General features: G+C 46.5%; 1 protein-coding gene and 1 long non-coding RNA gene across 10 annotated transcripts in view; one reads left to right on the forward strand and one right to left on the reverse strand.

The window, feature by feature from the left end:
• The window catches only part of LOC140907341 (uncharacterized), a 42,236-nt gene extending 21,903 nt beyond the window's left edge, over positions 1-20,333 (reverse strand). The window contains exons 1-3 of one of the 2 annotated variants that reach the window (XR_012157464.1): positions 19,222-20,333; positions 13,319-13,737; positions 11,718-11,814 (exon numbers count right to left, since the gene is read on the reverse strand). This is a non-coding gene — a long non-coding RNA (uncharacterized lncRNA). The remainder of the gene's footprint in view (positions 1-11,717; positions 11,815-13,318; positions 13,738-19,221) is intronic. The other variant, XR_012157465.1, reaches the window with a different exon arrangement.
• The window catches only part of UBP1 (upstream binding protein 1), a 59,792-nt gene continuing 57,450 nt past the window's right edge, over positions 19,590-21,931 (forward strand). For 2 of the 8 annotated variants that reach the window (XR_012157460.1, XM_073333080.1), the window contains exon 1: positions 19,592-20,260. Coding sequence is in view for 5 of the 8 variants with exons in the window: in XM_073333080.1 (XP_073189181.1) it covers positions 20,148-20,260 (113 nt within the window). In the remaining 3 variants the exon portion in view is untranslated. Of the gene's footprint in view, positions 20,261-21,931 lie in introns of all 8 variants that reach the window. The other 6 variants (XM_073333078.1, XM_073333084.1, XM_073333079.1 and 3 more) reach the window with 6 other exon arrangements.

Below are 21,931 nucleotides of genomic sequence, written 5' to 3' on the forward strand. Positions count from 1 at the left end.
TATATAGCCAGTTTCATCAGAATCCTTCCACAGGCTATGAATTTGCTTTACCTGTTCAGAAATTAAATATTTTCTGGTATTCAAGCTGTTTAAAACTAAAAATTAATATTTCTAATAAAAGGAGTAAAAGCTTTTAGAAGAACTCAGATAAGTTCCTTTTTATGCAACAGACTTCCTGTGTGATTGTGGGAAAATCCCTTTGCTCATCTGTAAAATGGGGATAATATTCCTATTCTCTTCCACCTTTGCCTGTCATGTCTATTTAAATTGTAAGCTCTTTGGGGCCATGAGTGTGTCTTACTATGTGTATGTAAAGCATCTTGCACTGTGAGTCCTCGTTCTTGGTTGGGGCCTCTAGATGCCACTCGAATACAAACAGCTTGTATTAGACAGGCAGTGGAGAGCTCATGCTGCCCAAAGACTTGTATTGGGCTAGTTTGGCAAGGAACAGATGGTAGAATTGAAAAGAAACAAGGAGGTGGAATAAATGCTGAAAGGCGCCCTGAAAACTAATTCTGTTTTAGTTCGTGTAATGGCGATGATGGTGACAACATATCTGGTTGCTCCATTCTTGTTATGTAATACATACGGTATGTGGAACAGATCACCTGTATGTGAGGTTCTCCTTCTCGTATGTTTCAGTCTGGATCCTACTGCAGGTGCACATATGCCTCGTGCCCGTGAGATTGGATTTTTTTTTAATAGCAGTATTCATTGGGGCGGCTTAGGCACCTCGTGTCACCTCGTGCTCCTGTGTGAGGGCGTAAAGGACAGAGCAGGTGAAACTGTCCCTCAGTTCCCTCTTGCCACCCATGGCAGCGAGATGGAACCCACCGAGTGTCCCACCCTCCTATTTTTCTCGGAGGTTCAAACTCGTCTTCTAGATTAAAGGGGAAGGGAGGACTTGTGGCACCTTGGAGACGGGCCAATTTGTTTGAGCGTGGGCTTTCGTGGGCTACAGCATCCGATGAAGTGCGCTGTGGCTCGCGAAAGCTCATGCTCAGGTGGATTGGTTGGTCTCTTGGGGTGCCACGGGTCCTCCTTTTCTTTTTGCGAATACAGACTAACACGGCTGCTACTCTGAAACCTGTCTTCTAGATTAGTTTGTGAAGAAATACTTCACCCATCATACCTTTGTTAATTTTTAAAATTTGGATTCCTTAAAAGAGCCATCTAAACAGAAATATATCTCCCTGTGAAACGGGGCAAGGTGCCTTGTGCCAACCTCCATGGTGGATTCTAAATCAGACCCAGAGGAGACATGCACCTCCAAGGAACCAAAAGGGTTGTCTGTGAGGATGACCCCATAGGGTGCTGGTCTAGTTAGGGTCCAGCAGCAGAAGGAAGTCAGGGAAGAAAACACAGTTGAAATTGATTTCTGGTCACATTGATGCTGATCACCCTGGCACCAGGGCATTCAGCACTAGTGCTGGCAACCACTTCAGTACCAGAACTAGAACACTTGGCACTGACCATGTGTCATTGGAGCCAGCACCACCACCCCAATCTTGGGGCAATGCCAAGAGGAAGGGCTGAATGAAGACCAGAGATGGCTCTGAGCATAGAAAGGCACCGCCTCTGAGAGAGGAAAAGAGGCATCACTCCTCTAACGATAGGTGTCTACATCCAGTGCCAAAGGAGTGGTGCAAAGTATGCTGACACTGCTGGCATCAGCACTTGTAAAGACATCAGCACCAACCTTCAGCTTGCTCCAATTATGGGACCAAGGTATGCCTTAACAAAACTGTCAAGATCCCCGCTGGGGACAGCATTGGCATGGGAACTGGAGCAAAGATATTATTGAGACATCATGCTCAAGGAGACACACATCATCTATTTCCTGTGTCATCCATGCTTGACTGTCATCCAGTTGGGAGCCAGTCTTTGGTAGCTACCTTGCCCCTTTCCATCAGGCTTGGTCCGATATCTCCTCAAACAAATGATGGTTTGAATGTAGTTGCCCATGGATGTTCCAGTCATTTCCACAACCTTCTTCCTGCCTAATCCCTTTCCCTATCTCTTCAGAAACCCTTCTTACAAGAAACTCTTACAAAAAGAAGTGGCCTTGTCACTTCATCTAGGATGTTCCTCAGGAGTACAGGGAAGAGGCTTCCACTCCTAATATTTTTTTTTTCCTGAAGATGAAAGGAGATCTTCATCCTATCCTAGACCTGCGAAGACCAAACAAATATATACACCACCGCAGATTCAGTGCTTGCCTCCCTCATTGCATCTCTGCAGGCTGAAGACTGGTTTGTGTCATTTGACTTACAATATATATATCTTCATATAGTCATCCACCTGGCCTACAGGAAATACTTGATATTCATGATGGGATCAAATCATTACCAGTATAAGGTACTGCCATTTGGACTCTTCATGGCACCAAGGGTTTTTATGAAATGCCTAGCAGTGGTGGCAGCCCTCCTGAGAAGGCAGGGCATTCATCATACTTGGCTGTTGAGGGCAGATTGTAGTGGGAAATGGTGGCAAGCTGGAATGTACGCTAGTCTTATTCACCCATCTGGGCCTAGTGAACTACAAAAAATTGTCACTCACACCATTCAAGATGATAGAGTTCATAGGTACTGTGATTGACTGGAAATTGGAAAAGGCACACCTTCCCAATTTAGTGCTTCTGAGGCTCATGGAGCCTGTCTTCGAACCACTCTCAAAATGTTCTTTTCATCACCTTCCTCAGAAGTCAGTCTTCTTAGTGACTATCACTTCAGCAAGGAGAGTGAGTGAGCTTCAGGCATTTATAGCCTGAAAGACAGAGTAGTGCTGCAGCCCCACCCAAAGTTCGTTCCTAAAGAGGTCTCTGATTTTCATCAGAACCAGTCAAATCGCCCGACTTTCCTTTTCCCCAGAGACACAGTCAGCATAAGGAAAAAAGAAATTACACACATTAAATATATCCAGGACTTTGCTTTATTATAGTGACAGGGCCAAACCATTCAGTGTGTTGCCTTGTCTGTTTATAGCTATAGCCAGACAAAGCCCTGGCTGGGATGATTTAATTGGGGATTGGTCCTGCTTTGAGCAGGGGGTTGGACTAGATGACCTCCTGAGGTCCCTTCCAACCCTGATATTCTATGATTCTATGATTCTAAGTACAGTGTCTCAGGATAGTCTTGCCTATTGTATTTGAATCACAATTTATAACTTGGTTTACTTTTATTCGGAATAAACTTTAATTTACAGTGGTGTTGAATATAGTGTTCCTTTACTAAAGGTTTATATTATATACATATCTTAAAATATGTTTCTGAAAATTCTCAGACCATGTAAAATGCTATTTTATATCACAACAATTTTACCCTTATCCTTTTTGGACTATTGAATAAGATGTTTCTATTAGAAATGTGTTTATAAATTTACATGATTAGAAATGTAAAAAAGAAACCCATATTTGGATCCTGATAACAAAAAAGTGGAATTCAGATGGTCTGTTACAGAATCACCAGAATCATTCAGTGAGATTTTATATAATCAAAATTCATTTCAATACAAAAATTTCAGGGGATCTGAAATTCAGGTAATAGGAATTTGGCTAATAAGAGTTTTCCTGTACTATATTAATAAACATACAATGTAATGGGTGAGGAGGTCCTGTACAGAAGGGCTACTCACATGTGTTAAAGAAAGCACATGCATAGATCTTTTCAGAAACAGGGCCTAAGCTGCAGCGTTAAGTACTCAAAATAGTCCGGAAATGAAAAAGTCAAGGCAGCCTGCTCAAATTTAGGTTACAGTCCTGCAAGTTGCTCTGCACTGGCAGGCCCCTGCTGAATTGTTGGGCCCCAGTCCTGGAACTGGAAGTCAACAGGGTTCCCTGAGGAAGCAGCGGTGCAGCTACACAGACTCGATTGAAAGTTCAGGCTGCTCCCATGTGAGAATGCATTATGAAAGTCTGTAACTACATGATCCACATTATTTCTCAATTATATTTCATAAAATCTTTTCTTTGACCTTAGGGATACATATGTAGCAATCTGTTATATTACTAAACTCTGTGCGGGTGGGTGGTGATGGTGTTGTATACTTATGCTATCTACTTTATCAGTATATCTTAAATTATTACTACTTTTTATATAAATAGTCCTCTCTCTTATGTTAATAATCAGTGGTCTGATCCTGAAACCAGTGGCAATAGGATCAGGCCTTTAGGCAACAACCAGATACTCTCTACATTTTCTTTTCATGCAGGAGCAGAGCACAGCTTTCCTTAGGGCAACTGATGAGCTGAAGTAGTTAATTATACAGCTATCAGACCTTGACTAGATGGCAGCGGTATGTAGGGTTTGTGTAGCTACCTGTCACACTGCAAGGAAAAGCTGCATCCGTGCTCACTGTGCTACATAGCTACACGTGGCAGTGAAAGGCTCCGGCAGTGGGGAGGCAGCAGGATACTACACTGCTAAAAATAGCACTTAGACGTGGGAGGCCCTGCTTGGCTGTGTAGAGAGCCATGTAGTGTGTATACTCTAGAGTTCAGGCATGTAGGACACTCTACTTCACTTGCCTAAGCCATGCCTCACTATCAAAGCTGCTATTTATACCCAGGCTAGCTGAGCGTGCAGGTCTGTACTCTACATGCTGCTGTAAGTGTAGACGTACCTTTAGATGTAAACTCAGATGGCCTATGTATACTAGCAATTTTTCACTATTACTCTTGATTGTTACCCTTAATCTGTATATTACTGACCTCAGTTTGGTGGGGAGCAGGGTATGAATCCTGCACCTTCACAATAAAAAGCATGAGCCTCTGGCACTTAAGCTAAAGGACTAAGTCCTGTAGTGGAAAGCTCATAAACCTCTTATATAGGCAAACCATTAGAGTGGGACAAAGACCCGTGTTCTCCTAGTATGTGTTTTATGTAATAAGTGATGTAGGTAGTGTTCGCTGTGTGCTGTTCCTAAATATTTTTTACTGATTCACTGGCATACACGTTACATCTAAAGTTGTAGGGGAAAAAAGTATGTTTGAGAAATAGTATGTGATCATGTAATTAAAGACTGAATTGTAATGGCTATGCATAAGGAGGCAGAGTTCAGCTTGAGTGTGCAATTTCCCAACTCCATGCTTAATTGTGCAACCTCAATGCTCTCTTAATCATAGAAGCATAGGACTGGAAGGGACCTCAGCAGATCATCTAGTCCAGTCCCCTGCACTCAAGGCAGGACTAAGTAATAACTAAACCATTCCTGTTTGTCTAACCTGTTCTTAAAACCCTCTAATGACAGAGAGTCCACAACCTCCCTAGGCAATTTATTCTAGTGCTTAACCACACTGACGGGAAGTTTTTCCTAATGTCCAACCTAAACTTCCTTTACTGTAATTTAAGCCCATTGCTTCTTGTCCTATTCTCAGAGGTTAACAAGAAAATGTTTTCACCCTCCTCCTTGTAACAACCTTTTATGTACTTGAAAACTGTTACCATGTCACCCCCTCAATCTTCTCTTCTCCAGACTAAACAAACCCAGTTTTTTTCAATCTTTCCTCATAGGTCATGTTTTCTAGACCTTTACTCATTTTTGTTGCTCTCCTCTGGATTTTCTCCAGTTTGTCCACATCTCTCCTTAAATGTGGTGCCCAGAATTGGACACACTACTCCAGTTGAGGCCTAATCAGCATGGAGTAGAGCGGAAGAATTACTTCTCGTGCCTTGCTTATAACACTCTTGCTAATACATCCCAGAATGATGTTCGCATTTTTTGCAGTGGTGTTACACTGTTGACTCATATTTAACTTCTGATCCACTATAACCCCCAGATCCCTTTCTGCAGTACTCCTTCCCAGGCAGTCATTTCCCATTTTGTATGTGTGCAATGGATTAAGTGGAGTACTTTCCATTTGTCCATACTCAATGTCATTCTGTTCACTTCAGACCATTTCTCCAGTTTGTCCAGATCATTTTGAATTTTGTTCCTATCCTCCAAAGTACTTGCAACCCCTCCCAGCTTGGTATCGTCCGCAAACTTTATAAGTGTACTCTCTATACTATTACCTAAATCATTTATGAAGATGTTGAACAGAACTGGGCCCAGGACCAATCCCTGTGTTTTTCCATGTGGAATTTATTATTTTTTTTTTTAAGAAATGAGATGTGGGGCAAATATAAACATATAAAGGAATTTCGTTCTTACACATTTTTTTTCATAATGTGAATAAATTCTGGTCTGGTACTGCTAAACTGTCATCACCAGAACACCCTGATTCCTGGGCCACAGGAGGTCTGGAAGAGAGAGCTCCTCTCCTGTGAATTGTAGGTGCTGCAGAGTTCTAAAGATGTATCCAAGAGTGGAGTTCCCTCCTGCGCACCTTATAAAGTACATAGAACCCTCCCTCGACCCCTTTGTTCCTGTTCTTAGCCTCACTGAGTACTTTGAGTTTAGACTCCAATCGTGCAATATGATTTAGTTCAGACCCCTCCTGTGTCACAAATTTAGTGGGACTCTGTCTCGGTATAAGAGTTAGATTGTAGGACTGAGATCTTATGAGGAAATGCACACAAAATGTGCTACATGTGCACAGTATATGATTTCCTAAATTTTGTAATTTAGTTAAATCAAATCCAGTTTTCATTGGAACACTCAGTCACTTCTAAATTATGACTATTTACATACTAAGCTTAAACTTTCTACTCCATCCCCCCATTCTAGCTGCAGAGCCAGTCCCCTGTTAACCAGTGTGCACTCAGTGCACTTGCACAAGATCCCCCTCTCAGTCCGTTTGTGTCTGAGCCTGCGGAGCCACATGTCCACTTGCACACAAGAGGTCAAGTTCACCAGGTTGCGCGTGCGCCTTCTTGAGATGTGGCTCAGGATGGTTTACTCCTCTGCCCTGCATTACCTGGACAGATTGATTCACCTTCCTCAACCAGTCCTAAATTCCTTGTGCTGGTGGGAGTCCCCATGCAATGTGTGCCAAGGAGTCCCCTTCACTCTGCCCTCTCTGACTAAGTCAGTGGTTACTGATATTTCCCTTCTGGGTTAGCGGGCGCATCTGGACTCATGGAGGGTGCAGGGCTTGTGGCTGGAAGAGGAAGCCTCACTTCATATCAATATGCTGGAACTTCGGGCCATCCACAATGCATGTTGTGCCTTCCAGGACCGCATCAGACACTCATTGGTTCACATACTCACTGACAATACTACCATGATGTACTATGTGAACAAGCAAGAGGCGGTGCATTCCAGGTTACTCTGCCTGAAGGTGATCAACCTGTTGAAATTTTGCATCAAAGAAGACATCATCCCAATAGCAATCCATTTTCCAGGGGTTCAAAATAGTCTCATGGACCATCTCAGCAGGGTTTTCTCCCTGTGCCACGAGTAAAGGACAGTATTCTCCAGGTCATCTTTGCAACATGGGGCAGCCTCACAATCAATCTGTTTGTGACGAGGGAAAACAGGAAACGTCGACTATTCTGCTCTCAAGAGGGCCTCAGCTGGGGCTCCCTCTCAGATACCTTTCACTGCAGCTGGTTGTCTGAATCTTTTGTATGCCTTTCCACTTTCTCCAGTCATTCCTGAGGTCGTCCTAAAGCTCAAAGCAGATTGGGTCAAGCTCATCCTCATTGCTCCAGCATGGCGAAGACAGTGCTGGTTCTCAGATCTCCTTCCTCTGTCAATTCAGCCTCCCATATTGCTTCCTCTCCATCCCTATCTGCTCACTCAGAACCACTGCTGCACCCTCCATCCTGCAATCAGCTCCCTGCACCTCACAGTATGGCTGCTGCATGGCTAAATGAAGAGGAAGAACAGTGCTCGGGGACTGTCCAAAAAGTCCTACTCAACAGTAGGAAGTCCTTCACTAGCACGGTCCAGTTAGCAAAATGGAAGAGGTTTTTGGTGTGGTCATTGGCCCATGGGACCCAACCAACAGACGGTTCCATCCAGGACATCTTGGAGTACCTGTAACATCTTCAGAAATCAGGCCTTGTGCTCACTGAAGGTGCATTTGGCAGCAATATCAGTGTTCCATCCGCTGATACAAGGGAAGTCAGTTTTTTCCAATGCCATGGTGATCAGATTTCTGAAAGGGCTTCTCCACTTACATCCTCCGGTCCAAAAACATGGTTCTGTTTTGGGACCTATACAAAGTTCTTGCAGCTCTGATGGGCCCTCTGTTAGAGCCCCTTGCATCCTACCCACTGCCCCTCCTGTCTCAGAAAATCATGTTCCCGATAGCCATCATATCAGCAAGAAGAGTATGAGAGTTGCAGGCCCTAATGGCTGAGCCACCTTACACTCAGTTCTCCAAGGATAAGCAATGCTGTGATCACACCCACAGCTTGTGTTCGTGTCTTATGCGGACCGCATAAAGGGACCAAGAGGTCTCTGCACAGACCATCTCTAGAGGGATAACATCCTGTATCAAAGCTGTGTATGAGATAGCTTTGGCTACGCCTCCTTGGTGGATACGGGCTCTCTCCACGAGGGCAGAAGCAACATCAACAGTGACATCCTCGGTGACATTTCCATATTGGACATATGCAGGGCAGCCATGTGGTTGTCCATACATACATTTACAGACCATTATGCTATTACCGCATCTTCCAGAGCGGACACAGACCTTGGAAGGGTGGTCCTGTGATCCCTATTGCAGTAGACTCCAAGCCCTGCCTCCAGACTGGGGAATCCTCATGAGTCACTTGACTACACAGCTAAGTGGACTACACATCTGCATCGACTCAAAGAAGAAACCATTACTTACTGTAACTGTAGCTCTTTGAGATGTGATGCAAATGTGTATTCCATGACACATCCTCTGTCCTCTCCGCATCAGAGTCTCCTCTCAGGGGCTTTTGTTGCAGAGGAACTGAGTGGGGTCGGGATGGTGCTGCCTCATATATAGTCAGGGGAAGGGAGACGGCCATGAGGCGCAAGTGCCATAAGTGCTGACTCTGTGGGTACTCTGGGGCTGGAGCTGGTGAAAATTAGCTGGTGCCCCGCACCCACCGGCAGCCAAGCTCCCCCCTCGCCGCCTCCTCCCCCACTGAATGCACCGTGTCCCTGCTCCTCCCCCTCCTTTCCACCCACGCCACCAAACAGCTCTGTGGCGGCACTTAGGATTTTCTGGAAGGGAGGGGGAAGAGCAGGGATGCGGCACGCTCAGGGGAGGAGTCGGGGCAGGGGATGGGAACTTTGGGGAAGGGGTGGAATGGGGTTAGGGCGAGTCAAGCACCCACCGGGCAGAGGGGAAGTCGGCGCCTACGGCAAGTGCCACCCCTCTGTAGGTATTGCTCAGCAAAAGTCTCTGGCTCTGGCACACTGGGCGCACGCACACCTAAGTGGAGTATGTGTCTGCATCACATCTTGAAGAAGCACAGTTACAGTGAGTAACAATTTCTTTGTCTGAATGCTGTTTATTTTTGCAGTAAGAAAACAATAATAGTATTGCCAATCCCAGGCATTCATAAATCATGCATCAGGCCCCCAAAAATCATGAGATGGGTTTACAAATTCTAGATTTTTTTTAATGGGTTATTTTTATTTGCCTTTTGAACCATTAGAGTTCATGTTTTCAAACTTTTCTCCACAACAAGGGCTAGAAACTTATTTTTTCTTTGTGAGAATCTCAGCTTTCTTTAAAATCATATAATTTGAGTAGCTAAGGATTTAAGAAACACACCAGGTATCATAAGCATTACAGTAACATTACAAGAATTGGCCACATTGAAATACAATATGTGAGAGAACAGAAGTAAAGTCTCCAGGAGAAAGACCACAGTGTGTCTTGTTTGAAAGTCTGGTCTGAGCTCTAAAAAACAAAACGGCTGCTGCTCACTATTCTCAGAGCGGGGATGATATACACATAGGCGCCAACTTCCTCTCTTTCCCGTGGGTGCTCAATGCCTCCTCTTCCCCAGGCACTGCCTCCACTCCACCCTTTCCATGAGGCCCCGCCTCTTCCTGCCCCGCCCCCATTCCAACCCTGTCCCCAAATCCCTGCCCCGGCCCTGCCTCCTCCCCAAGTGTGCCACTCCTTCCCCACCCTCCCAGAGCTTGCTAATGCTGCCAAACAGCTGTTTGGCAGTGGCCGGGCAGGAAACTCTGGGAGCGGGAGGTAGGCGGAGGAGCGGGGATGCGGCATGCTCAGGGGAGGAGGAGGTGGGGGTGGGGTTGAAGGTGAGGGGAGCTTGGCTGCCAGGGGGTGCAGAGCACCCACTAATTTTTCCCTTTTGGTACTCCAGCCCCGGAGCACCCACGGAGTCTGTGTCTATGGATATACATTTAAATTAGCAATACACAGAAAACAAAAGGCATCACAGTTTCATAGCTACATACATCACATAGGTAACCAACCATTAGGGATGCACGAGGAGTCACTAGGGTCCCTAAGCTGTGTCAGCCACATGCCTTTAACGGTTGGGAAAAAATTAATGTTGGTATCAGAAGGTTTCATAGATGACATCTGGAACTGAGCAGTTGGTGAGTGAGAAATCTAAAGTATAGTGATCGCTGCAGGACCTCCCTGAGAAGGAGAGTCAGGAAAGTGTAAATGCAGTGAAAGTGAAAAATAAAGACTGAGTGAGCAAAAGAAGAAACTAAGAGAATAATAGAGGGAAAAGCAAGATGAGAAATTCTCCTGACAGGATACAGTGAATGAGCTCCTGGTGTGTGTGCTTGCTCTTGTTGCCCTGAATTAAGAGTTTGAGTTATATAATGAATTAATGAGGTGAATCTGCTAATGTCAGACAAGATTCTGCAACTGCCCCTGACCTCCTGACCAAGGGATGATGGATCACCAGCGAGGAAGAGCTCCATGGTAGTTGGGAGAGGGCGGTCACAGAGGCAGACAGTCTGGAGCCCTGCAGAGAGCCCCTGAAAGCAACTGGGGAAGGGCATATTTGGACCCACTAGGTGTTCAGGCCAATGAAGCCTTAGCTGCTTAAGCACCCCTACAAGACTTCCTCAGCTGTGGTACACTTGGCTTTCAAGACAAGACCCGGTGTGTATCCGGGCTCTTGAGACCCTGCAAGAGGCCGACGCTTACAGCTGTTTGACCCATCTTTTGTGTAAATTTTGAAATGAAAACTACTTTGTTTACTGTAGTGAGTAAATGCTTACAAGTGCCTTCTGTAAGGCTGTAATTCTGCTGAGAGGGGTCAAGAGGTTGAGGGGATAAAACTATTAGTACTGAGGTACTGATACATTATGGTTTGGGATAAAGAGTTGCAGCCCTAACTACCAAAATCGAGTACTCCTCCTCATATATGTTGAGTTACAACTTGGTGTAGTGCTCTTGGTGATATCTGGACTTAGGGACTGAAATTGATGTGGGGATAGGAGAGGAACAAGTTTCTGCAACCTGAAGAGAGAAACCCACAGTACATCTGAATGCATGTCCCTCTCCCATTCCCACCCTCCTTCCCCATCCCTCTTCAGGGACTCTTCTCACAAGAACTGACTTCACCAGGAAACAGATCATCTGTTATGCCTACTGGCCATAGAACCAGTCCCTGCACAACTCAGGGGCAAAGGGTTTTACTCCTGTTATTTCCTGATTCCCAAGGCAAAGGAAGGCTGGAGGCCCATTCTAGATTTAAAAGCATTAAATAAATATGTGAAGGTGCAGAAGTTCAAGATGGTCATGCAGCAGCCATTATTCCAGCTCTAGAGCAAGATTGGTTTTTGGCCCTCAACCTACAAGATGGCTACTTCCACATTTTGATATGACCATAGCACAGGAGATTCCTGTGGTTTACCTTTGGGCAGGACCATTGTCAGTACAGAGTGCTCCCATTCAACCTCTCGTCTGCATCCAGAGCATTCTCCAAGGTTCTCTCTGTTGTAGCTGCACACCTGAAAACATTGGTCATTGTGATTTTCCCGTGCTTAGATGACTGCCTCCTCAGGCCTCCCTCATCTCAGGATGCCATATGAGCCACTCAGGTGACCACGCACACATTTGTGCAGCTGGGTCTACAGCTCAACTTACAGAAATCAACACTGACCCCAGTACAGTGACTGGAGTTTATCAGAACTGACCTCGACGTTGTACAAGTGAGAGCATTCCTCCCACTACACAGACTAACCGCCCTTACGAGTCCCATCCAGGTTGGCCCTCAAACATCAGCCAGGAACTGCCTGCAGCTGCTAGGTCATATGGAAGCATGCAACTTCATCACCCCAAATGCCCGGATGTTCATGAGGTGTGTTCAGATGTGGCTCACTTCTCTCTATTCCCCAAATAGGGACAGACTAACCAGACTGCTATCACTGCACTCCACAGTAAGGCACTCCCTGGACTGCTGGAAAGACCCATCCAATGTTAGAGCAGGCGTTCCATTCGTGCAGCCATCACCGACGCGGACTCTGAGGGATGCCTCTCTAAAAGGATGGGAAGCTGACCTACACGACTGCAAGGTTCAAGGCAAGTGGACTCCCACAAAATCAACCCTCCACATCAATCTTTTGGAGCTAAGGGCCATCAGAAACATCTTTGCACACTTTCTGCCTTTCATCAAGAACACCCACACAAAGTTCATGATAAATAATATGCTCTTTATGTTTTATATAAATTGCCATGAGGGTGTCTGACAATGTTCTCTCTAATTTTTTACATCCATGCGTGGAATGAATTTTGTTATGTACACAGATATGGAGGTAATGTGTGGCGGTGTTGGGGCTGAGGGGTTTGGGGAGCAGGAGGGGGCTCAGGGCTGGGGCAGAGGGTTGGGATGTGGGGGGATGAGGGCTCTGGCTGGGGGTGTAGTCTCGGCTGGGGCACGGGTTTGGGGTGTGGGAGGGGGCTGGGGCAGGGGTTTGGGGTGCAGCAGGTGAGGGCTCCGGCTGGGGATGAAGGCTCTGGGGTGGGGCCAGGGATGAGGGGTTCAGGGTGTGGGATGGGGCTCAGGACTGGGGCAGAGGGTTAGGGTGCAGGGGCGTGGGGGGTGAGGGCTCTGGCTGGGGAGTCCAGGGATGAGAGGTTTGGGGTGCAGGCTGCCCCAGGGCTGTGGCAGGGAGAGAGGACTCCCCCCAGCCCTCTCTTGCTGCAGCAGCCTGGGGCCGGGGGAGCGGCGCCTCTCCCCACCTGTGCGGCCCTTGATTGCCGGCTGCACAGCTTAGAGGGAACTTAGGTAGCTGATGTCCTTCCCTCTGCGAAGAAGCATTCAAACTTTGGAATTGGTGCAACCATCGCAATGTGCTCATCTCAGCTGTCTGTCTACTAGGAATACAGAAGATGACAGCCAACAGTCTCAGTTGGAACTTTTCTCATGACTACAAATAGGAACTGGACTCAGAGGTGCTTCAAGACATATTTGCCATTTGGGGAACCCCAACTACAGATCTCTTTGCTATTTACCGGAACAAGAAATGTCCTCATTACTGTTCCAGGGCCAGCCTGGGGAAACATTCACTGGGTGACGCTCTCATCTTCCTATGGAACAGGGACCTCTTGTGTGTCTTTCTTCCATTTCCTCTTCTATCCAAGATCCTGTTGAAAATTTGACGAGCCAAAGTGAGAGTTATTCTGATAGCCCCCTTCTGGCCAAGACATGTCTGGTTCCTTTAACTGACACAGATAGCAATATGTCCTCTGGTTCCTCTTTGGCACATTCCCGACATGCACTTTCAAAGTGACGGGCTGATCCTTCACCCCTGTCTGCATCCTCCATCTCTAAGCCTGGCTCCTTCTTTGTTCCAAGACTTAGAGATAGAATGCTCTGATGAGGAGAAAGACGTGTTGCTGTACAGACTAAAGTTGATCACTGATGTACTTATCTACAAAAATGGGAATGATTAAAAGTTTGGTGTCATTCTAAGCATCCAACCTCATCTTCCCTCCCTCTTACTTTACACTACATTTTAGACCTCAAAAGGTCAGAACTCTCACTCAGCACCTTTACAGTACATCTTGTGGCCATAATGGCTTTCCACCATCAGATAGACGGATACTCTGTTGTTTGCTTACCCGCTGATGCGTAGATTCCTTAAGGGCATTGGAAATCTCTTCCTGCACATGAGACCACCTGCTCCAACCTATGATCTTAACCTAGTTCTCAGAGTTTTGACTAGACCTCCGTTTGAGCCCATGGCAACTTTCTCTCTCTTACACCTGTCCGTTAAGACAGCATTTCTAATTGCCATCACCTCAGATAGGTGCATAGGAAAAATGGGGGCCCTAATGGCACACCCACCATACATGGTCTTTTTTAAAGAAAAAGTAACCAAGGCTGCATCCCAAGTTTCTCCCTAAAGTTGCCTCCACTTTCTATATGAATCAACAGAAGCATCTTCCTGTTTTTTTTTCCCCTAAAGCCACATCGTGACAACAGGGAGGCAATTCTGCATATGCTAGATGTTAGAAGAGCACTAGCATTCTACGTGGACAGGACTAAGAACTTCAGGAAGTCCCCATAACTCTTCCTTTTGTTCACAGAAAGATCCAAAAGCTCTGCAATATCAGCTCAAAAACTATCCAAATGGGTCTCTGTGACGTTCCTCTCTGCTGTTATCTGGACCGGTGATCTGCTAGGTCACGCCAATCCTCAACTCTGGAAGCCAGCCTTACCTTACTCTGCTTTGAGAACCCCCACTGCTGGGCTGTTCACACACAGCCTCTGGCATGTAAACTGCTCCCAGCTACTTGCAACCGAAAGACACTAGCCGATATCTCCGGTCCCAGACACAACCTTAGGAACCTCCGTCTTGCAGTGTCCAGTTATGCCTGCTGGACTCTGCAAGTTTATATTAGATCGTAAATTTAACAAAGAAATTGATACATAGCAGGCTTGTTACACAGTTCTTTCTCAAAACTTGGGTCACAGGCTGAGTGCCTGGGTGCACAGATGCTGACTCAGCCATCCTCACAGTGTCCTGGGCATCCTGCCCCAAGTGACTAGTGAGGAGACATTCCTGTACCCCCATTATTCCTTCCCCAGTTTCCTCCTCTGGGCCACCTCCTAAGACACATTTCTCTGTGCTCCCTTGGAAGGGTTCTGTCTCTTGTTCATCTGCAAAACTCTGCCAGCTAAGAACTGGGACAGTTTCCTTAATCACTGACAACACCTCTCCTGCCCCTGTGCCTAAGGGCACGTTGGCTTCTGCTAGAAAGAAGCTGGTCTCAGCCCCTCCCATACTTGGAAGCACACTGCTTCCCTGTGGTACAGAGTCGCAGGAATCCTCACCCACCTCAGTTATTTCTGAGATCCCCTGCCCCTTCTCTGGGTTCTCCTCTGGGACACATTTCTCTATGCTCCCTAGAGCTGGGTTTATCTCCAGTTCAGCTGTGACCTGCGGGCAGCCAATAACCTGGACACTTCCCTCCCTGGCAGACATTACACCCCCGTCCCTTCCTGAGGTGGTGTTGCCTCAAGCTTATATTAGTTTGTCAATTTAACAAAGAAATTAATATATACCAGGCTTGTTATGGACACTGCAAGTCTCTGACACTCCTCAAACCAAACGCACTGCTTCAGGTAGAATAAACAAATTTATTAAGTAAAAAGATAGATCTTAAGTGATTATAAGTTAAAGCCCAACGAGTCAGATTTGGTCAGATCAGCATTCTAAACTGATCTCAACACTTTCAGTGCCCTTTACAAACTTAAAGATGCTTCTCACAACCTGTCTGAAGGGCTGGCTGGTTTGATCAGTGCTTCAATCGCTTTGGTTGTGATGTCTGTAGATGGAGGTGGGAGAGAGAGGAAGAGCATGGCAAATGTCTCTGCCTTTTATCATGTCCTTTCTTCCCTCTTGGCTTTGCCCCCCCTTCAGAGTCAGGTGAGCATTACCTCATCGCAGCCCCAAACTGACCAAAGGGATGGGGGTGACTCACTTGAGAGCCCAACAGATCCTTTGTTTCTCTGAGGCTGGACTGGGTTTGTCCCATACATGCCCTGATGAGGTGTGAACTTCCCCTCTGCTCTTGGAGAGTTTTTGCTTGGGCTTGCTTTAAGCCATGAGGACACATTTTCAGCCTCATAATTATATACATGAAATTACAACCTATAACATTACTATAACAACTATTACTATGACAACAATGCTCAGTGCATTATGAGCCTTCCGAAGACACCCGACATGACAAACTTTGCATTGAATACTACACAATCATATTATAAGGATGAACACGGGGGTGTTCGGTGTTCCCCCGAGGTACAGAGCATGTCAGTCTCAGTTTGCATTAATCAGTGTTATGAAGGGCACAAACCTGTTGCCTCCATCTGGAATCTGTACACATTGCACAAGGTTAATTTCTACTTCTGTTGCATTCCTTAAACCTGTCCCTATCTTGGAAATCTGCAGAGCAGCGACGTGGGCCTCTGCCCACACTTTCGCAGAACATTATGCGATCACTGGAGATTCGGCCTCTGATGTCATCTTTGGCTCCCTAGTACTCTCTCTAGTAACAGACTCCACTCCCAAGCCCCAGCCCTCCATGGGTAATACTGCTGTGAAATCACCTACAGTAAAGCACCCATAGGGATACTACTTGAAGAAGAGGAATTTACCTTGTGTAGTAATAATGGTTCTTAGAGATGTCCCCCTATGGGTGCTCCACAACCTGTCCTACTCCCCTCTACTTCAGAGTTCTCCATAAGGGGTTTTGCAGTAGAGAAGGAACTGAGGGGGGTTTGCCTGTGCACTGCTAGATAGCCTCAAGGCAGATCATGAGAGAGGAGAACACGAGTGGGCTGAAGGGACACTGCTACCTAAAATCTACTGTGGCGCTTCCTAAGGAGGACACATCTCAAAGAACCATTGTTACTGCATGAGGTAAGTAACTTTCTCTTGTGTCATACTACAGAGTCGGCAATGAATTATCCGCCGGTGATCATGCCTGAATGTGGCAAGATGCCTCTAGCAGAGGAACTGGAACCATAGAGATATAACTTGAACAAAATAGTGGCAGAGCATGTAGACCAACTCGAGTTACAGACTTTACTTTTCAAGCATGCGGATGCCTTTGCCAAACACAAACTTGACTGTGGATGTATGACCGTCATTATTGTTGTGGAAGGAGGAAATGTACCAGTCCCAAAACAATATCTTTACCAGATCAAGCCAACGATACATAGACAAGACTATTAAGTCCTTTCTGACCCAGCAAGTTCTACATCGATGTACTTACTCTGCCAATTCCCCTATTTGGCCTGTTAAGAAACCAGATGGTTCCTGGCATCTAACCATTGATTAGGGATGCCTAAATCAGGTCACCTACTTGTGCCCCTACGGTGGGCAAGCTGCCAGATCTCATTAAGTCCTTTGATCCAGAGGCCACAGCGTTTACTTTCCTCAACATCAGCAATAACTTTTGGATGTTATACTGGCCAACGTTTCCTAGTACTGGTTTGTGTTTAGTTTTCAGGGGGTCCAATATTCCTGGAACCATTTATACCAGGGGTACAAAAATTCCCCTGCGTTATTTCATGCTCAAATTAGGCAGGTACTGTCACAATTTTCTAAACCAATAATGGTTCTATTCTAGTACGTAGATTCTGTCTAGTGACCCATCCCAAGAAGTAGTATCTGGAAAGGCTTGAGGAGCTGTTGCGGATCATAAAGAAAGTAGGCTTGAAGTGCAATCCTGCTAAGGCACAGTTAGTGGCCTCTCGTGTCTCTTTCTTAGGTCTCACCCTGACAAAATGGGGTAGAACCTCAGTGCAACAGAAAGTGGACACAATCCAAAAATTGCCTCAACTGAAGGATCCAGTGGCTTTAAGATCCTTTCTGGGTTTGACTGGGTACCACAGAGATTTCATTCCCAATTTTGCTTCCACTTAGGTACCTTGTACCAAGTGCTGCAGAAGTGTGTTCAATGGGAATGGACTGAGCAATGCACAGAAGCAGTGTCCCCGTTGAAACAGGCCATTGTTGTGGCTCCAGTGTTGATCACTCCAAATCCTCACACTTTATCAGCTGGAGCTGGCGGTGAATGTTAATGGGTTGGCAGTTGTGGCTTCACAAGAGAGAGGCATGGGAAAATCAGACCTGTGGCCTATGCCTCACAGTTAATGTCACTAGTAGAGCTCAATATGACAATTGTGAAAAGTTACTTACTGGCCACTAATTGGGTCATACAACATTTTTCTTTCCTGATTAACCTCAGCCCAATCCTATTACACTCATCACACACTCCCTGTTAGAACACCATAGGTGTTACCAACTGACCTTCTGCACCAAGGACAGCCACGTATGTCTGGATACTGACCAATTGAGTTTAAGGGGGAAGGCGAAAAGGAAGCTTTTTCTACCATTGATTCAGTAGAAAGATTCCTTCAAAAGGTATCATTTCTTTGTAGATGGCTCTAGTTATTACAATCAAGAGAAACCTTATTTTGGGTTTGGGATCTATACCGTTCCACCTGAGGGAAAAAGGAGAGCCTTAATGTAATGTAATTATATATTTTTTTTCTTTCTAGACGAACACACATTTACAGAGTTATCTGGAAAATGAATATTGTATCCCAAGCCATCACAACCTCTCTCCCTCGATAAAAATTTGCATTTTCTGTTTTATTTCTGTTCTCTTCAAGGATTCTGAATCTGGTATCTGTGTAAGGCCTCATGACTTCAGTATACTGTGATATTTTAACATTCCTACCTCTTTTGCCATGTTTCTCTGTCCTTACTATTTTTAGAAGTCATTCCTTAAACCCAGCACAATATTCCAAAGCTCTCCAAAGGCTTGCTGTCAGTTCAGCTTCTTTTTACAGCTTATGTATTAGTTGGCTTTAGAACTACCCTTTCTCTTGATTGTTGAATAGTATTTTATCCAGTATATTTTAGTAGTACCTCAGCAGTAGGCTGTCAGTGGTTTTCAGTAAACTAATACGTAGTGAGCTGACCTAGCTCTAAATAAGCATTTGTTTCTTATTGTTAATTTGCTTCCTTTTATTTATATATATATATAAAACTGTTTACACTTTTTATTCTAGAGTGGATAATAGCTGCCTGTACCTAGTTGACCATTGCCGGAGATGAAGATGCCCAGACGTTCTGATTTTACAGGGACAGTTCAATATTTGGTGCTTTGTCTTTTTAGGTGCCTATTGTCCGCCCGCCCGGCTCTTTGGTCATCCTAGGGGAGACGAGGAGGAGGCGGCACATCCCTGCACCAGACCCAAGGCACAGCCCTCCCTGCGGGGGGGAGAATGACACGCTGCCTCCCCCGTGCACTGAACTGGACGCGCTCTCAGCCCCGCCCTTGCTGTAGCCCACAGGCGCCCTGGTTGCCAGGCCCTGCCCCACGCAATGACTTACCCAAGCTGCTCTGCGGAGCTTCCTTTGCACGTCGCCCTACTGCCGCCCGTTTCTTTTCCAGCATGGATTGGTTTCTGCAGCGGTCAGTCTTAGGCTCCAACCAATAGCGAGGGCAGGGTTAACGCAAGCGCTGTCCGTGCATATACGTCACAAATCAGCGTCGTCAATGAGGGCGGGCTGTAATACTGGTCACCATGGCGACAACAGTTCCCTGCACGCCCCGAAGGCTTATCGCGAGGCGTGGGGCACTGCCTTTTGATTGGCTACCGTCAAGTTTGCCTTTCTTGGAGGTCCCAATTGGACAGTCCTGCTGCCCGCCAACAAGCTCTAGCCAATCTTCCCTCTCGCTATGGCTAAGCCCCGCCCGGGGACCTGAACGGGGAAGGGGAAGTAGCCAACCGCCATGTTAGTATAGGTTCTGTAGCCGCGCTGGAGCGGAGACCCCAGAAGAGCCCAGTCCCCCGAGCGCCTGACAGGGAGCAGGGCCGCCTCTCGGAGCCCGGCCCGGGACGCGGGGACAGCGGCAGCGGGGCCGGGTCCCCGCAAGGGCTGTAGCCGGCGGCGGGTCCCCGGGCGGGGGGCGGTGCTGCTGCCTCTTCTCCCGTGAACGATGCGGCACCAGCCGCTGGGCTGGGTCGGAGCTCGGCCGGCGGCGGCCCCTTGCTGTGTCCGGGCCGAGGCCGCTGGGCCTTGGGCCCCACGCGGCGGCCGGGCGAGCGCAGGATGCTGAGAGCGGCCCCGCGCCCTGGTGCTGCTGCCGCGGGGAAAGGGCCCCCGCGGGGCTGAACGCGGACTCTCCCCTTCCTCTCCCGGGCTCTCGGCGCCTCCCCCGGGCCCTACCCGCCCCCGCCGAGTCACCGCCTCCCACAGGAGTAACAGCGGCGGTGGGTCTGCTCCTCCCCTCCGGCCGCGCCGAGCGGCGGAAGATGGCGTGGGTGCTGAAGATGGATGAAGTGATCGAGTCCGGGCTGGCGCACGACTTCGATGCCAGCCTCTCCGGCATTGGGCAGGAGCTGGGAGCCAGCGCCTACAGCATGAGGTACCCGCCCCGCTGCGCTCCCCGGCCCGTCGCGGCCAGGCAGGCCCCGCTCCGCAGTCAGTGTTGTACCTACCGCTGCTGCGGCGCTCCCGGTGACTGGCCACATGTTAGCGTATGCTGGGGTGGGGACGCGGACGGGCAGATGGCACCTTCTAGAGTAGCCCATGTTTGCAGAGACTAGTATAGGGTTGCTCTTGTGCAGCTTAGCTTTAAACGTTTCCAGGGATGGGACTTCTGTAACCTGGGAACATTTCCTATTAAGAAGTCTTTCCAAAGTGAAGTTTTAGATCTGTGGTCTACCGTAAATCTACCTTTCTTGGTTTTTTGCATCCTTCAGAGTGGTAGTCCGTCATGTTTCCCAGAATAGGTGTTACTCAGTTAAGCTGTTGTTTAGTGTTTCATTAACTGTCTTTTCCAGTTCCCTAATAACTTTTATTGCTCTTCAATGAGCTCTGTAATAGCATTTTTTTCAGCATAGTATCTAGTTGTACTTTTATTAGGTAGCTCATCTTTTACTTGATGATAGTGACTGTCTCTGTGCAACCTAAAATAGTGATGGCTTTTATTGTTTGTTTTTTCTACCAAGTCACTTTTCCAATTCATACCCAGTTTTACAGTCTGTTCTCATTAGGTATATTTCCCCATTATGGGCTTCTAGGTGTTGTTTTCCTCTGAAAGTGTTTAAGGTGCCCATCACGATGGCATCTGGGTGCACTTCAAATTTAAATGTTTATTTAGAATAAATAGGTTATATTCCATCTTCCCTCCTTTACTAGTAACACCAATCTAGCCAACCTTGAAGGGCAAAGATGGAGTAGTGGAAAACCAAGCCATAGGCTCAGTGCCAAGAGGTTCCAGAACTTGGTTGGGAAAGCTTAGACAGAGACAGATCTCATATTGGTCAGTAAAGGCAACCAGGCGTGGACATGTATCCAATAAGACCTAATTTCAGAGCTGAGGGCCTCCTGTTGAGAATGCTGTCCTCCTGTGCATATCATCTTTGGACCAGACAAAGTATTTTGATAAAAACAGATTACGTACTGGTGCATATGTGATAACTGGATTTTATTCAGTTTAAGGTTTTGTCAAGTAACAAGTACCTTGAATTTAATCTACGATAGAATTGGTATCGAATACAGTATGTAAAGCACAGGTGTTTATATACTCTTGGTAGCTTACCCTAATCAGAAGGTGTGTGGCAAAACTGAACATTAGCTGAAGCTTCTGAGTGGTCTTCAAAGTCCAGGTATTCTAGTGTGTATACCTTTTAAGGTGATTTTCATTTAACTCACTTATCTGCACTTTTAAATAGCAATTTTTGTTAAAGGTCTGCCAATCTGAAAAATTAGATACTTTTTTTTTTTTATCATCAAATTCACAGGTAGCTCCTTTCCACTTGAGGTTGTTGGTATTTATTCACTCAGCTCTCCTGTGTAGTAGCCCATTTTTCTGTCAAGATCTGAGATGTTTCATTTCATGGGGATGAAGTTGTGTGCCAAGTGGTGCAGGGCCTGCAGCGCTTGCCTGAGCTGTTTTTGTAATAAATTATTTCTGTGAGGTCTATTTTCTTATTGTCCATCTGTTTATTTTTCTTAGTTAAATTATTTTTTTTAATCATTTATTTCCTGAAGCTTATTAGTTGTTTGGTTGCTCTTCTCTCAGGTATGTTTT

Source organism: Lepidochelys kempii, chromosome 2 (genome assembly GCF_965140265.1).
Source record: "Lepidochelys kempii isolate rLepKem1 chromosome 2, rLepKem1.hap2, whole genome shotgun sequence".
In the NCBI taxonomy this organism is placed as follows: domain Eukaryota; kingdom Metazoa; phylum Chordata; order Testudines; family Cheloniidae; genus Lepidochelys; species Lepidochelys kempii.